The sequence below is a fragment of the Ailuropoda melanoleuca genome, chromosome 14, assembly GCF_002007445.2.
Source record: "Ailuropoda melanoleuca isolate Jingjing chromosome 14, ASM200744v2, whole genome shotgun sequence".
NCBI lineage: Eukaryota > Metazoa > Chordata > Mammalia > Carnivora > Ursidae > Ailuropoda > Ailuropoda melanoleuca.
This window is the reverse complement of record NC_048231.1, coordinates 104104392-104121037: the sequence shown is the minus strand read 5'-3', so window position 1 is coordinate 104121037 and position 16646 is coordinate 104104392. Positions and strand designations below refer to the sequence as shown.

The 16646-nt window shown below is 58.3% G+C and overlaps 1 protein-coding gene across 5 annotated transcripts in view; it reads left to right on the top strand.

Annotated features, from left to right (window-relative positions):
• MBP (myelin basic protein) overlaps positions 1-16273 on the top strand; it is a 98165-nt gene extending 81892 nt beyond the window's left edge. For 3 of the 5 annotated variants that reach the window (XM_034642345.1, XM_034642344.1, XM_034642347.1), the window contains 5 exons: positions 3059-3166; positions 5876-5911; positions 6287-6319; positions 9440-9550; positions 14896-16273. In XM_034642345.1, the coding sequence (XP_034498236.1) occupies positions 3059-3166; positions 5876-5911; positions 6287-6319; positions 9440-9550; positions 14896-14940 (333 nt within the window). In that variant the 3' untranslated portion in view covers positions 14941-16273. The remainder of the gene's footprint in view (positions 1-3058; positions 3167-5875; positions 5912-6286; positions 6320-9439; positions 9551-14895) is intronic. The other 2 variants (XM_034642346.1, XM_034642348.1) reach the window with 1 other exon arrangement.
• Positions 16274-16646: the final 373 nt, after the last annotated feature.

Here is a 16646-nt window from a genome sequence, read left to right as displayed (position 1 = left end):
CTTCCTCTCCCACCCCCCCCCCGCTTGTGTTCCCTCTCTCACTGGCTGTCTCTCTCTCTGTCAAATAAATAAATAGAATCTTAAAAAAAAAAATACAACAATACAGTTGTAATCATGTGACTGCCTCATCTGTGCAGCAGACAGTTTACAACCAAGAGTCCAGGTCCAGTGCGTAGCCAGTGGGTTTCCGCTGCACGTGTGACACAAGAAGGGTGTGCTTCCACCAGGAGCCCTGCTCACTCCCGATCGGTGCCGTGTGAGGCCCTGCAGGAGAAGTGATCGGCGCGGTCTGTGTGTTCATCCAACACAGTTAACAACCCTGCCGGCCAAGTTCTGTGCTGACGGCTGTAAATCCACCAACCCCCCTCGTCCGTGAAGGGCTCTGACCCTGACGCCATAGCTCCCAGAGCCCAAGTGCAGTTCACATACTTCACGCGCTCCTTTAAATTACTTTTCCCTCAAAAGATTGGCGGCTGATATATTCGTTATAAAAATCACAAAATACATAATTTGTCTTATAGGCATTGAAAGCAGGTGTGCATAATTCGCATGAGAAACATTACGACCTATGCAACACCCCATTACCTATCGCACAACGTAAATAAGGTTGATGATATGAGATGAGATCTGCATAATACGACCGAGCATTCACTCCTGTAAAAACCTCTATGTAAAGCTTGAGACATTTTTCTAGCTTAGTGACAGGATGTGAGGGTTACAGTGCCTGCTGCCCTTGGCTAGATATCCAGTACAGAGCCGGCAGAAGAATGGTGTCTAAACAGCAAGGGAAAAGCCAGGGCACTGAATTGCAAGCTGATTCCATTATTTCAGACCAGGAGGATGGAATCCCAGAAATCACTACCTGGCTGACCTATCAGACACCTTTAAGATATTTGTCTTAAAGTAAGTAATTTCAGTCATTTCCTGGCTCAGCTGTTTTGCTTTTTAATTCTTAATTTTACGCTCAGTCTTTCATTGCAGAAGAAGGTACAAGGTTGGCGTGTGGCTTGACTGTGATTGGCCAGTGAGGTCAGACAGTTGGAAATTGGCTGAGAGACAAGGACGCGGGAGGAGAAGCAGATTGTTTGGGCCCTGCAGCCTCAGCAGAGAGCAAGACTTAGAGTAAGAAGGCTCAGGGCCTTCAGCAGTAACAGAACCCACCGCCCCCCGCTCTCTCCCTGCTGTGCCCACCTCTCCAGGCTCAGCGCCCATGGCCACCGGGTTCCCTGTGCCTCCCCTGCAGGCGTTGGGGGGGAGTCCTGAGCGGCTGGGCTCCCAGCGGGCCACGGGCGCTGCACACTTGGGGTGCTCGGGGATGAGTGTCGCGGGAGGCCGACGACACGCCAGGTCTGCAGGGGGAGCTGGAGCCGGCTCCCCGCAGGAGACCCTTGCAGAGTGACTGGGCAGCGGAGGGGCACCGCAGGCGGCAAGGGGAGCCAGCGCAGAGGCAGGGCCACCGGCTGGACCCAGGTGAGGGAGGGGAGAGGCCCTGGGCAGAGGCCCAGCCAAGAGGCCCGAGGGTGTCTAGGAGTCCAAAGGACCGGCTCCTGCCGGGGCTGCAGGGAGGGCAGAGAAGTCGGTCAGGGGGCCCCGCCTAGCTCAGCACGGGGAGCGGGCAGGTCGTGGCGCTTGAAGGGAGAGCTGGCGCGGCACATCCCGGGGAAGCAGGAGCCAGCATCGTGGGGAGGCTGGCAGGGCACAGGTGCCCTTTTCCACAGCACATTGGCCGCGCCATTAGAGCAAAGACCAGCACTCAGGAAGTGGGGCACGCCTGGACGCCGAGCAGAGTGGGTTCGCAGCGACCCTCCAGCCACAGGAAAGGTGGTCTGTTCAGTGCAGCAGGAGCAGAGGCTGGGGAGAGGGCCGCAGGGTTTGCAGGCGTGTCTGGGCTGGAAAGGGAAGGATCAGAGAAGGAGCCCAGCCAACTTTTGCTTTATCGCCAATTGTGGGGGAAGGGAGCCGAGGCAAGCAGTGTGCCAGAGAAAGGCAACATGTGTCCACGGAGGCAAGGGTGACTGCTGGGTTTCAGACCTGGGGGTCTGAGGCAGGGAAGCGGGCATCTGGGGACAGCCGTACATGTCCCTAACCAGCGGGTGCCGGGCACAGTGCCCCTATCAGTGCTGGGCGCAGTGCACAGCCTGGTCAGGCTACAGCGGTCACCGGTTAGATGAGGCCCAGCAAAGGCCTGAAATTCTGGAGACGCACACTATAGACTCCTCGGAGGCAAGGTGTCCCCTGAAGAAGGGCTTCATCTCACGCAGCACAGACTAAGCTGATGAGGGAAGGGAGCGCCTGACGGGCCTCAGCACGTGCTATGGAAAGGCCCTGGTCGTCGGAGGCCAGGCCGGCCCTAGAGGAGCTCCTCTGGCCTTTGGGAATGTTGTCAGTGGGCGAGCAGGAGGAAAGCCCCGGGTCAGCTCTGCAAGCTCACCTCCCCGAGTGCTCTATGCCGGCGAGCTCAGCCCACGGTGGAGGGGGTGCGTGGAGGCTGCTGCTCCCTGGGCCTGGCTCCTCCGCCCACACCCCTGTCATCTCTGCAGCACTTCCTGAGCTGGGAAGAGCTGGGCCCTGCTCCGCACAGCCTTCTCTCGGCTCGAGATTTGGAAGAGGTTGTCCCAAACTGGGCAGGTGCCGGTGCTGTGACCTGGGACCCTGATTTTGAGAAACAGGCTCGTTCACATGATGCACCCCTCCAAAGCTCATGGAGGGGTTAATTCCTGAGTGTTCTCCTTTATCCACAGCAGAAGCTCAGGGAAGTGATAGTGTTCTCGCATGGCTTACTTACCCTGCCCCTGTCTTCAGGGGACTCACCCTTACATTCTCTTCCCTTCCCCCATGCTGTGACTTCAGGGGCCCTGACACTGGCTCCGTGGTGGACATGCTGCCTGGTCCCCTCCCGGCACCACGAGTGTCCTGGGTCATGGCAGCTGTGCCCCAGCATAAGGTCTGATCCCAAAGAATCCAGAAGCACCCCCAGGAGACGAGAGAGGCAGCTTTCCCAGCGAGGCCAGAGCAGAGGGCGCGACATGACCTGAGCTCACTGCGCCCTCTCTTTCAGGACGGACATCATGCGGCGAGAACTACCCACTACGGCTCCCTGCCCCAGAAGTCGCAGCACGGCCGGCCCCAAGACGAAAACCCCGTAGTGCACTTCTTCAAGAACATCGTAAGTGCTCGCATCCCGCTGTGAGCGCCAGGCAGCAGGGAGATTCCAGACTGCAGGGGCAGCAGGCACCTGGCCACAGCCTCATCCACAGGGGACCTGAGACTGTCCCCAGATGACACTGACTCTAATGCACGGGGCCGAGTCTATCCCCAGGTGACACTGAGCTCTAATCCACAGGGGACCGAGTCTATCCCCAGGTGACCCTGAGCTCTAATCCACGGGGGACCGAGTCTATCCCCAGATGACCCTGAGCTCTAATCCACGGGGGACTGAGTCTATCCCCAGATGACACTGATCTAATCCATGGGGGACCGAGTCTATCCCCAGGTGACACTGAGCTCTAATCCACAGGGGACCGAGTCTAGGTGACCCTGAGCTCTAATCCACAGGGGACCGAGTCTATCCCCAGGTGACCCTGAGCTCTAATCCACAGGGGACCGAGTCTATCCCCAGATGACACTGATCTAATCCACGGGGGACCGAGTCTATCCCCAGGTGACACTGAGCTCTAATCCACGGGGGACCGAGTCTATCCCCAGGTGACCCTGAGCTCTAATCCACGGGGGACCGAGTCTATCCCCAGGTGACCCTGAGCTCTAATCCACGGGGGACCGAGTCTATCCCCAGGTGACACTGAGCTCTAATCCATGGGAGACCGAGTCTATCCCCAGGTGACCCTGAGCTCTAATCCACGGGGGACCGAGTCTATCCCCAGGTGACCCTGAGCTNCCACAGCCTCATCCACAGGGGACCTGAGACTGTCCCCAGATGACACTGACTCTAATGCACGGGGGACTGAGTCTATCCCCCAGGTGACCCTGAGCTCTAATCCACAGGGGACCTGAGTCTATCCCCAGGTGACCCTGAGCTCTAATCCACGGGGGACCGAGTCTATCCCCAGATGACCCTGAGCTCNACTGAGCTGTAATCCACAGGGGACTGAGTCTATCCCCAGGTGACCCTGAGCTCTAATCCATAGGGGACCGAGTCTATCCCCAGATGACCCTGAGCTCTAATCCACAGGGGACCGAGTCTATCCCCAGATGACACTGATCTAATCCACGGGGGACCGAGCCTATCCCCAGGTGACACTGAGCTCTAATCCACAGGGGACCGAGTCTATCCCCAGGTGACCCTGAGCTCTAATCCACAGGGGACCGAGTCTATCCCCAGGTGACCCTGAGCTCTAATCCACGGGGGACCGAGTCTATCCCCAGGTGACCCTGAGCTCTAATCCATGGGGGACCGAGTCTATCCCCAGGTGACCCTGAGCTCTAATCCACGGGGGACCGAGTCTATCCCCAGGTGACCCTGAGCTCTAATCCACGGGGGACCGAGTCTATCCCCAGGTGACCCTGAGCTCTAATCCACGGGGGACCGAGTCTATCCCCAGGTGACCCTGAGCTCTAATCCACGGGGGACCGAGTCTATCCCCAGGTGACCCTGAGCTCTAATCCACGGGGGACCGAGTCTATCCCCAGGTGACCCTGAGCTCTAATCCACGGGGGACCGAGTCTATCCCCAGGTGACCCTGAGCTCTAATCCACGGGGGACCGAGTCTATCCCCAGGTGACCCTGAGCTCTAATCCACGGGGGACCGAGTCTATCCCCAGGTGACCCTGAGCTCTAATCCAGGGGGGACTGAGTCTATCCCCAGGTGACCCTGAGTGCTAATCCACAGGGGACATGAGTATGTCCCCAACGATGCCTCCCTCCTCCTCAGGGTGAAGTTGGCCATGGGAGCTCAGGCCTGAACCTGTTCACAAGGTCCAAAGTGCATCTGCCACTTATTGCGTTTTGTGTTCAAGCAAAGAACTTACTCTTTTTGCGACTAACATACTATGAGATGCTAAACACAGGCTTTGCAAACCTATGGAGACAAAAAGGTTAAAGAGATGAAAAGAAGAGTGGTTGTCAGGGTTTGTGGTCAGGAAGATGAGCAGGGGAGCAGAGGGGATGTTAGGGCAGTGGACCTACTCTGTGTGATACGGAGGTGGTGGACATCTGACGTCACACATTTGTGCAAACCTGCACCATGAGAGGGATCCTTACTGTGCGCGGCGAACGTCACTTAATGGAAGCACGCCGGCCTTGGTTCCTGGGTTGTAACCCATGAGCCGTGCACACAAGGCTGTGGTAAGTAGGGAAACAGTGTGCAGGACAAGAGAGCGCAACTGGCAACTCTCTAATTTCTGTGCATTCTTTCTAGAAACCTGAAAGTGCTCTCAAAAATAAAGATTGAAAAACAAAAGCAAAACCACAAGCTTCTCATCCTAAACTTGTGTGCAGCAGGCATTTTAAGAGGGTCTTTTGCGTGTTGGCAAGTGAGTGTCAGGAGCCCCCGGCCCGAGAACACTCCCCCCAAGGCTCTGAGCATCAGGGGACACTTTACGTCCAACCCCGAGAAAGCGTGGCTATCTCCGGGTGTGCGGCCCGTGTGCCCGGGAGCCCCAGCGGGACTGGAGGCTGTGGACGTTCCCATTCGCTTTCAGAGTGTTCTGGAAACTCGGCCTGGCGCGGGAGTTTCCGGTCCTATAGTCTCAGTGAACGAGGACAGGAACTGGGAGGCTGGGCGGAGTGGGTGACTTCCCTGGCCCCGGGGCTCCCAGCCAACCGGGGCCGGTCAGGAACAGGACGGTGAGCTCCACGGGGGTCACAGGGGGAGAGAGGCGCCCACCCCCACTCACCGGCCTCTGTGTGTCTTTGCAGGTGACACCACGCACGCCTCCTCCATCGCAAGGAAAGGTAAGACCTCTGAACGTTGTCAGCAACTGTTACCCCATCTGTAGACCTTCCCCGAATTCCCTAAATGTACCAAAGAGAGGGCGGGCCTCACAGCTGCCCGACTTCACCCCAAAATTATGCCACGTGGGTCCCAAGTAGCCCAGACTGAGGAACTCACCGAGCAGACAGTGCTGCTGGCTGCCAGCTCGCTCTCCTTGCCACCCTGGTCCCAAACCCGCCCTGAGCCGCCCCGGCGGCCGCTGCCGGCCCGGGATCCAGCCCGTGTCAACAGCGTTCACCCGCTCAGCACGATCCTGATTTGTGTTTCTTGTTTATTCAAAGACTTTTTTTCCCTGCCTTGATCACAATGTCATTGTCTCTCTCTTTCTCACACAGGGGCGAGGACTGTCCCTCAGCAGGTTTAGCTGGGTAGGTGACACCCGCGTGTCCGCGTGGCTCCCTGTCCCTTCTGCTCCTCACAGCTGCCTGGCATCCGTGCTCTGCTCGGCGAGGTTGCCTGAAGGCCCCCCTTCTTCCCCGTCAAGCCCGTTGCCCACGCCATCGGGGGCCACCGCCTCCCGAGGGGAACTGAGGGCCCCGCCGCCAACCCCGCAGCGGGGCACAGGCCCCTGCTTCCGCGCCAAGCGGGAGCCTCCCGGGAAGGAGCGGCTCCGTGCTGAGAAAGCTCCTGACTTCTTCCAGCACAAGGGGTGGGACACCGGTCCCCGCGGGACGGACCCAGGGAGGCCCTGTGTGTGGGCCATCCAAGTGAACTGCTCTGCCCCCAGACTGCCACTTGGCTGAGAAAACGTGGTGCCGCCCCCAGTCCCACGGCCTAATGAAGCCACGAGATCTGGGGTTTGATGGTGGCGGGGCCATAACCACAGCTTAGACACCAGGAAAGTCTTCTGAGGAACTGTGGGTTTGAACACCAAGAGCAAAGAGCCCGTCAAGATTTTCAGTGGCCAGCTTGCTCACTTTCTAGACACCAGTGCCACTGGGTGTCTGAGCCAGCCTAAAATGCCTATCGGTGTATTCTAGCCAAAACTATCCATTTTACTTATTGTAAATGCCAGCGACGGTTCTTACTTTGCCAACGCTGTGTAACCTACAGGCCAGGGAGCCCATCTGCCCTGGAAACGCAGCCCGACTCCCCAGTGCGCAGTGCAAACACTTGCTGCTCGACTCATACACATCACACTCATGAATGAATCAAGTTTAAAAGACAGAGAAAGGAAGGAGGGAAGAGAGAACAGTGAGGGGGAGGTTGGGAGGGGGAGTCCCGCGGAGAGGGTAGGGGTTCCATAAGCTTCCTGCATTGCCCCAGCATGTTCTTATATGGAATTTGCTGGGACACTTTATACAAGTGTATTTGAGCTTTTTCCGAAGCTAATGATTTTGCAAAAAGAGGCCAAGCGTGTAGGAAACACATGGGCTGGGGCCTCGCAGTCAATTAATTTCTGACTTTCTGGGCCAGCAGGAGACCAAGATGGCACCGCAGAATGAACTCTTATTTTGGTAACCCCTCGGCCTGCCTCCTGACTTTCTAGGTGATGCGGAGTCACCGGGGAATGTGCGGGGCCAGAGCCCAAGGCCCTCCCTCCCTCCCTCCGGGCATTTAGAGCCTGCTTCACCCAGCAGCTAACCAGAGAGACCTTTGCTTCCCTCGCGTCTCCGTTTGGGGGCTTACTAATCTTTATTCAGTCTCTTTTTTTCCAAAGCAAACTCCTCTTCTGCATTTCATTTGCTTGACTATCTCCTTGAGCTACAGGACGGCCTTCCCGCTCGGAGCTGGTGAAAGTCGCCCATTCTTCTTCTAAACCATGTCGAATGTTTCTTGCTAAATTCCAGGTTGTCCAAAGATAGAAGTGACCAAGAATGTGAAAGGAGGAAAAGTCCGATTATTTAATCTAAAAACCTGTGCTTGAGTTTTGTTCTCAGAAGCTCCTAGTTTCGGAGAAAAGCAACAGAGACAGGAGGATTTAGCCCTGCAGTGCGAGGGGCGGTTTTCTGCCACACCACGTGTCTGCACACCTTAGCCATGACCTGTCCCTCTGGGGGATGTCTAGCAGTGAGCATACCCACGAAACCTCTGGGCCCCAGGGCAGCCCGCCCTCCACCTGCCGCACCCCCTCCCTAATGCCACCTCCAGCACCTCTAGGATCAAGGGAAGGGCTGCTTGGATCCGCGTTCCGGGCAGCCCAGCCGCACGTGCACGCACGTTGCGAGGACTGCAGGCCGAGGCAGAGCGGTCTGCGCCTGCACCAGACAGCGGGTCTGTTCTGTACCCTAGATTGTTAAGAGCAGCCCACAGAGAGTCTCCCATGTCCTGCTGGCAGGATCTGAACTCTCAGACCCTGTCCGCTGCAGACCAGACCCACAGGCAGACAGCGACTTCATCTGCGACCCCCCCCAGCCTGCTTGGCACCCGCGTGACACGGCGCCTGAGGCTGGAGAGCCTGTGCCGCGAATGCTAACCTCCCTGTGTCTGCACCACCCAAGCCCCCTCGTGTGCTGCCTCGTGTCCACGGGGGAAGTTCCTGTTCGAAAGTAAAGCATCCTCAGAAATAAACTGGTCATAGGAAGCGGATGTCCTTATGTTTCAGCAGTCCCCTGACACTGCTCTGTGCCACGCAGGAAATTTCTTCCTCCATCCAGGGCGGGGAGGCCGGCTTGGCCTCTCCCATCATGACAGCGAGCGCGTGTCCGGAGCCTACAGGCTCTGTTTGCAGAGCAGCGTGTCTGTGAACTTGCAGTACCCTCCCAGCCACCTCGGAAGGAGGGGCCATTTATCCCCATTTTATAGAAGAGGAAACTGAGGCTCAGAGTGGCTTTGACATTTGCCCGAGGTCACACAGCTAGGGAGCAGAGACCGAGTGCTCCATCCAGGCTGCTGGGTGCCCGGGGCTGTGCCCTCATGCTGTGCGGCAGGGACACGGCTTGCTGGCTGGACCTGCTCCTTCCACGACCAGCCCAGGCCCCAGGGCCCCCAGGAGGGTCCACACATCCCCTCTCGGGGCGCCCCGGCTGTGGCCAAGGGAGCTGGTTCCTGGTCATCCCGGGGAGAGCCTTGTCCAGGCCAGAGAATCTGAAGCTTGTCTTTCTGCTTTAGAGAAGTATGGGCCTCAAAATTTTGCTATGTGCAAAGCTCTGTACCCTCCAGAGCTCCGGCAGAAGGCAGCAGACGTAAGGGATCTGCACAGAGACGCAGGCAGGGACCCTCGCACAGGGGCCTGGCCTCCTGCAGCCTCGGCCCAGGGAAGTGCCTCCCGGGCGGAGAGCGGCCCCTGCACTCCCTTCCTGCGGACAGGTGGGCAAAGGCTGTTCACCTGGCTTTGCTCGACCTTGCCGCTCTTGTCTTGAAAGCCGCACGGAGGAGCGGATCAGGAGTCTGACCTTTCAGTGAGAGAATGGGGTGCACATCTCCCAACGCACGGCAGCCCCGGCTGGCCACCACGGAGGCGCAGAGCTCGTGCTCGGCCCTCGGCACTGCTGGCCGCCCCTTCCCACCCCGCAGGGCCACCCTGAGAGCTGTCTGGTCTCTTGCAGGGAGCCGAGGGGCAGAAGCCAGGATTTGGCTATGGAGGCAGAGCTCCAGCCCACAAGGGACTCAAGGGGGCCCATGACGCCCAGGGCACGCTTTCCAAAATCTTCAAACTGGTAACGTAACCCTTCTGGACTTCAGGGATGCGCTGGGGGGGCAGGGGGGGCTCCAGGCTTTCCACTGCTGCTCCTCTGGGGTTCACCTGCCAGGCTGGCTGGTTCAGGGAGCAGGACGTAGCTGCAGGGGCTGGTCCAGGCTCCCTCGGGGACCATGAGGACATGTGGCGTGAGGGGTCCCCTGCGAGGCTCTGCTGTGCTCTGGGGAGGAGGGAGTGGCAGCAGATCTTTGACCCCCGAGGAAAGGGGCAGGATCCAAGTGACCAAAGGGGGAGCTCACGGATCAGACAGGCAGAGATCCCAGGGGCCACATGCGGGTTGCCCGATACAGACACTGGAGTCAGGCCCCCGGGGCTACTGTTAGTGTGTGACCTTGGCAGGGCCCAGGCACCTGGACAGGGCTTGAGAAGACAAAGTAAGAATGGCAGGCGGGGCCCGGCCCTCTGGACTTGGCCGGGACACCGAGGGACCAGCAGTGCTGCTAAGCCTCAGAGAGCCTCCGACGGCCCATTATCGGCTCTAATCAAACCTGAGATTGACTTCCGGGGGTGGGGAGGGACTGTTTGGCTTCCCTTCGTTCCCGGACCCTCTCGCGGGCCCTGGAGCTTACAGCAGTTTCCAGGGCTCAGCCCCAGCTCTGGGGTAGGCGCTGTGAGCAGGCCGTAGCTGCCCGGAGGCCTGGCACCCGAGAGCCTCGGGCACGGGGCCGACCCACCAGCAGCCGCTGTCCCCGTGGGCAGAGGCCTCAGATGAACACAGTGACAGGTCCGCGCCCCCGCAGCTGCCCCAGCGCGGGGCTGGCTGTGAGCCCAGGTCGTGGGCTGTGCCCACGGTCAGGGGCCAGAGGCTGCCCAGGCACCCTGTCCATCTGCAGTCATGCGCATTACACTGGCAGGTGCTGGGGGGGGGGCTTGTAAGGAGCGTGTTCCCAGGGTGGGGGACAGAACATGGTTGGAATGAGTGCCACCAAGAAGAGGCAGGGCAGAGACGGCTGCTATGGTTCTAGGGAGGGAGCAAGACAAGGCCTCGCTGGCCGGGGCTCAAGGAGCTGGCCACACACCTAGGGAAAGCCCCCGGCTGGGGGAAACAGAGGGCCTGGAGCAGACAGGTCAGAGAGGTAAGGGGTTCCCCACATAGAGAGCCCCTGTGACCTGGGTCCCGTGATACCCTATGACTTAGGTGTTCACACTGAAAGGCCAGCCGTGCGTCTCTGGCAGAGACCAGCCAGATGGGGCTGGGTTTCCTGAAGCCCCCCCCCTTCAGGGGCTTGGCAGCAGAACCGACATCCCAGCACTAGCCTGCAACTCAGGGCTCACGGCTGGAAGGGGACAAGGGTGCCCCCCACCCCAGTGGGGATGCATGCCACCTTCCACATAGCCCAGGACTGTCCCCAGGCTGACTTAAGGCTCGAGGGAGCACTGTTCATGGCTGGACAGGGAACAGGTGCTCACACAGGCGGACGGCCAGGGAGCACCGTTGTCTGAGTCCACATTCCCACGTACTTTCTCGTTAGAATAACAACCGAGCAGCTGTTTCCACTTACTCTGAACCCGCACGAGGCCCTCCGCTTCCTTCCTTCACGTGGTGAGAGCCGATACTGAACAACGAGGTGCCCCAGTCAACTCCCTTTCCGACCTAAAGAAACGGAATCAGCAAGACAGACGCCAGCACTTACGTGTGTTATGGCAGGAAAGGCATCAGAAAAGGCATAAAACCCCAGGATGCTTGCAGGACCCCACCGAGAGGAAAATGAATCACGAAGGATTTCACGTTTATCCTTCTTGGATGAGGGATTGGCATCGTCACAAAGAAAGACAAGATGCCCAAGTCAGAGGGGACGTGGGCCGGGGCGTAGTTCCTAGGCACTGCCGCGCGCCCTGCCCTGCTGTGTCCATCAGCTGGCGTCCGGGCCCCGCAGACAAGCACGTCGTGGATTCTCACCCACGGGCAAGCTTCGTCACCTGTGTCGTCAGGCGGGCGGGCACATTCTGGGGGAGGCGTGCGTCTCCATGGATACTGCACATTCTAGGGGTTCTGGGTCACGGATGAGAACAAGAGTGTCCCCTTCACTCCACCTGTCCTCAGACCACCCGTTGGGGTCACAGTAGGCGACTTGATTTAACATTAAAAGGCTCTGCTATGCGAGGCTTGGCGGTACGGGCCCAGACATTGGGCAGCTGGAAGGCAGGACCCAGGCCTCCTGCAAGCTCCAGGTCACCCCTAGTTCAGGCTCGGCCTTGGTCAGCCAAGCACAGGGCTCCCCAGTCACCCTCGATAGGGCTCTAAGCTGGGTGAGTGTGCTTTCTAAGTGGCCTACTGACACATCAAGGCCTTACGATTTATGGTGGACTGATTTGGTCTGTAACCCAAATAGTCATGAGGGGTCATGCGTGTGGTGTGTCCCGTGGTCGGGATGCTGCGGGGTCGGCTCAGCGAGCGCATGCATGTGGAACGAGTCGATTCAGTGGGTGCTGGGCCCACAAAGAGGTGAGCGGAGGCCGCTCGCTGCCCGTGAGGAAGTCTGTCCTACCCAGGAAAGGGCTTAAATCTGTGTACAGTGATCAGCAGATGTGCCGACTCGTTTCACGTCTGGTCGAATGCAGGCAGGATCCTCTCCTCAGTGGAAATGCTAAAGCAAATCTGAGTAAGGAATCAAATTCTGCCCCCACATTCAAGTAACCAGGGTCATCACCATGCGTCTGCCCAGTTCTGAACCATCGCAGCGAGACGGTGGGGATGAGGAACCTGTAGGAGGAGCTCTGGGTCCAAACCCAGAAGCACATTCAAAATAGCGATGTTTCCACGAGTGCACAGAGCCTGGCCGGGCGGGCACGCACATCTGACGCGTCACAATGCCCAGACCATTTCTGGGCTCCCCCCAAGGCTTCCTGCACCCGAGCGTCCCAGGTGGGAGCCCAGAGGTGTGCGGCGGTAAGGGTTTCCCTCTCGTCTGTGAAACGTAGACGTACCCCTCCTGGGCGAGCGATCCCCATGCAGGCAGCGTGGTGACAGCCAACGCCACTGAAGGAAGGACCAGGTGATGGGGCAGGGACTGTGTGTCTGTGCCTGCTGGCTCCCGCCCAGAGTGAGATGCTCGCAGGTCGAGGTGGCCAGCCCGTCCCCTGTCCAGCACGTTCATCGGGTGCAACGAACAAGCGTGTGAGGCCCGTTTGTTTTTAATAGGCTCAAGGTTCTCCTGCATTTGCATTCGTACAAAGTGGTTTAGAAATTTTAAAGCTTCTGTAGAGTTCAAGGGAAGCTTCAGGTTATCAAATTCCAGTTAAAATGGCTTTCATAAGATTTTACTACGTGACATGTTCATGAACTGGCCAGCCATGGTCAAAGGGCTGAATGAGTCTGCACATGAGGTTGCAATCAATTGAAAACAATCCCTGCAGAGGCGAGAAGGGCTCCAAGGAGGTGGGTGGGGACGGTGGGTCTCCTGGTATTTAAGGGGGTGCCATTACCCCGGACTGTCCGTCCCTGTGGGTTGGAAACTGGGTGGAAAGCCGTGGATTTCTCCCAATCATTAGGGAACCGCATCGAAATATAATCAGAGTTTCTTATTTCCAAATGCACAGCTGAGCTCGCTTCCCAGACGGGTGCGGAAGGGGGGACGGAATGCACGACTCCCCGCAGGTCCCATTCCTTCCCCACCCCAGACACGGCTTCAGGCCGGCCTTCTGCTAGTGCTGAGTCCGGGCCCGACCGAGTGCTGGCGTCGACCCATTCTCTCAGGCGACCCATTCAGACGCCTCCCCATTCGGAGAGGAAAGTGTGAGACCCACATGGCAGAGGGGCGGGTTCAAGCCCTCACTCCGCCTTTGGCTCAGGGGCTCTGGGGACGTTACTCAACGGGTCTGTGCTTTGGCTCCTCTGACTGGAAAATGGGGATGCTAAGAATTCCCGCCTCCCAGACCAGCTCTCTCTCTCCACCACGGTAGAGACTTGATAACTGTAGGCACAGTCATAGAAAATAACACCAAATGCCCACCATTGTTTTGCTCTCAAAAGGAGCCCTTGGGAAGTGGAAATGCTGGCTCACAGGACTGGTCCTGCACAGACAGGGGGGATGCGGCCCATTTCGGCAGAGGCGTGCTCTGTGCCAGGAGCAGGGGTTCCGGCCCTCTTCAGGACTAGGTCTCACTTGAAAGGGAGCCGTGCAGGCTCATTCCCCGGGGATTCGGGACGCAGGGAGATAGCACAGACGTGCTCGGGGCTTCCCCCGCGGGCAGCGCCAAGGGCCAGCCTGTCGGAGGCCAGCCGGGCGGATGAGAGCGCCACTCCCGGTGCAGGGACAGGAGGGCAGCTTCCCCGAGGGGCTTGTCTCATACTCCAGAGGCTGGGATTCCATAAACGTGCTCACGTAGGAAACCAAAATCCTGCAAAGGAGTTGCTTAACCACATAGAGATTCTTTCGAGAAAAGTACAAGCCCGACAAATCCAAACTCTCCTCCCGTGTGTTGACTGTGCTGTGGGGAAGGCATCCGTGGCATTAGGCTTCCGTTACTGACGTCATGGGCAACGTGGCCAACCTATGCTTAGAGGGGGTCGGTGTCCGTTCAGGGCACATGTGCCATCTGGTAAATAGTAGGTCACACATATCTTGCTTTCGGGGGGCTCTTGGCCTCCAGGAAAATCTTTGAGAGATGAATTTCACATTCATAACCTAAGGAGAAAGAGCCCACAACTTGAACAAGAACAGGAATGCCACAGGAAGGGTGCATTTCCCACTCCTCCCGAAGGACATGCGGACTCACGAACTCGTCACCTGCTCAGAGCCGACGCCGTGCCCTAGCCCCCCTCCAGCGATTTTAATTTCAAATTGTGTTTGTCCAGAAAACATGTCCATTCGGGCTTTGAAGATCCCTTGAGGTCAAGGGTTGGGGACAGCGGCTCTGGGCCGTTGGCCGGTGTTGGTGGGGCTCAGCCGGGCGCACACGACAAAAGAAACCGTCCCCGGGGCAGCGCGGTGCAACTCCCCAGAGATGAGGCTGTCCCTGTCGTCGTGTGAGGCGGTTTCCCTCGGCGACCCTGGACTCTAGAAACAAAATAGCCGTTGAACGCTTGCTCACGCGGCCGCCCAGTGCTCTGCCCCCCGAGGGGCAGCGGGCCGTGGGTCCTGGGATGGGGGCCAGGGAGCTTCTCCGAGGGTCCCTGAAAACCAGATCAGCACTTGCTCACACGTGTCGTGAGCTGTGGAACCAGGGCCTCGGCTCTGGTGCCGTTGTATCTAATAGAACGAGGTGGTTTGCGACCAGGCGCCCCGGGCGCGGGGTCCCGGCGCCAGGCGCAGTGCCGAGGCTGCCGTGCCCATCGCCTAACTGCATGTTTCCTTTTCTCAGGGAGGAAGAGACAGTCGCTCTGGATCACCCATGGCGAGACGCTGAAGCCCTGCCTCGTTGTCCCAGAATCCCGTCCTCAGCTTCTTAATATAACCGCCTTACGATCTTAATACCGTTCACACACTCCGTCCCTGCAGCAGACACCCCCGCCTAACGCCGCTGAGCTGTGCGCCCGGCAGGGCAGGCACGCCGCGTCCTGCCGGCAGTTTCCGGCCGTCGGCGCACAGAATATTAAACAGTTACTCGTGTCTGAAGACAACGCGTCCTCGGAGTTCGCTCCACGCGGTGGCCCCGACGCACCCCCGAGTTCACCCTCCGTCCTTGGCCTCGCTTGGCTGACTCGGCATCCCCGGGCTTTGCGGGCACTGCCGTGGCGACACTGCTGTGGACACAGGGACATGTGCAGGGCGGTGAGGACTGCTGATCGAGCTTCCTTTGGTTTCTTTCCTGCCCCTTGCTCACCTCCTAACACACACTTACTTACTCTCCCTCCAGGATGAGGCAGTCGGGAGCGGCACAGGGGGTTTTCGGTACGTGCAGTGCAGGCGGGCAGCTGTGAAGAGTCCGGGTGGTGGGCGCGGCGGGGGGGGGGGCACCTGCAGGCAGCGGCTGCCCACCACACCCGGTTAGTGGAATTCGGGCGCAGCAGAGAGGGGACAAGGAGGCAAAGTTGGGCTGGGCTACGGCCCCCACAGGGAACAGGATCTTCTTGGAAATTAGGTGACGGCACAGCGGGAGCCAGAGCGGCTTCTACGAACAGCCTGTTTCCCCCCAGAGCCCAGCAGGAGGGTCCAGGGAGACGCTCGTCTCAGAGTGGGACTGGAGGAGTTTTCTGGGTGGCCTCACCGTGTCACCCTGGTCACTGTGGGAGGTGACCGGCGGTACACTTCTCACAGCAGTGCACGTTGCAGACCCTAACCCTCGTGGACACATAACCTTCCGTCCGCTGGCATCCGAGACACGGACGTGCGTAGTAGATAGGCTTCGGAGGGCACGCTCCCCAAATCGCTGAGCTGGCCGTCGTGGGGGCCGGGCCTGGCCGGCCCCATGAGCAGAGACGAGGGCTCCTCTGAATCATGTCTTTTCTAACTTGAGCTGACCTTTCCTGTGCTCCCTTGTAACATCATACTGATCCTGCCTTTTGATTTTAGCGTATCTCTTAGAGGCCTTCCAAGGAGCCCCACACCGGCATCATCCTCCCTTAGAACGAAGATGAGAAATAGTCAACATATCAACATAATCCCATCCTAATTCCGATGTCCGGTGTGGGTTTAATATAATGCCTATTAATCTATAGCCTCAATGATGAGAGGGTTATGGGAGAACAAGGAACAAAATTTCAGAAACAAAACCTCCAAATTTCGTGACACACACACACTCCATCTTTGAGCCGACTCTTGGCTGAGTGATCTCCACTGGGCTACACCCAGACAGCATGCGCTGGGACGGTGGGTCTCGTGGAAAGTACACACTGTTCTTGAATATTGAAATAAAATAATAAACTTTTAATGATATTTTCATGGGTGTCTTCTTTCATCTTTGTTCTGTAGAATGTGACCCCAGCAAAGCAGGGATCAAAGATCACGTCTCGGGGGTGGCGCGGGGGCCGGCTGTGCCCCCCGAGGCTGGGCTGCGGCTGGTGCTGTCCCAGAGAGTGCTTATCGCCAGACGCCTTTCGCATTAACAAGAGAAAGTGAAACAGAGGTCATGGTTAGGGCACTGATTTGCTAACTCACAGGGAAAAGAATTTT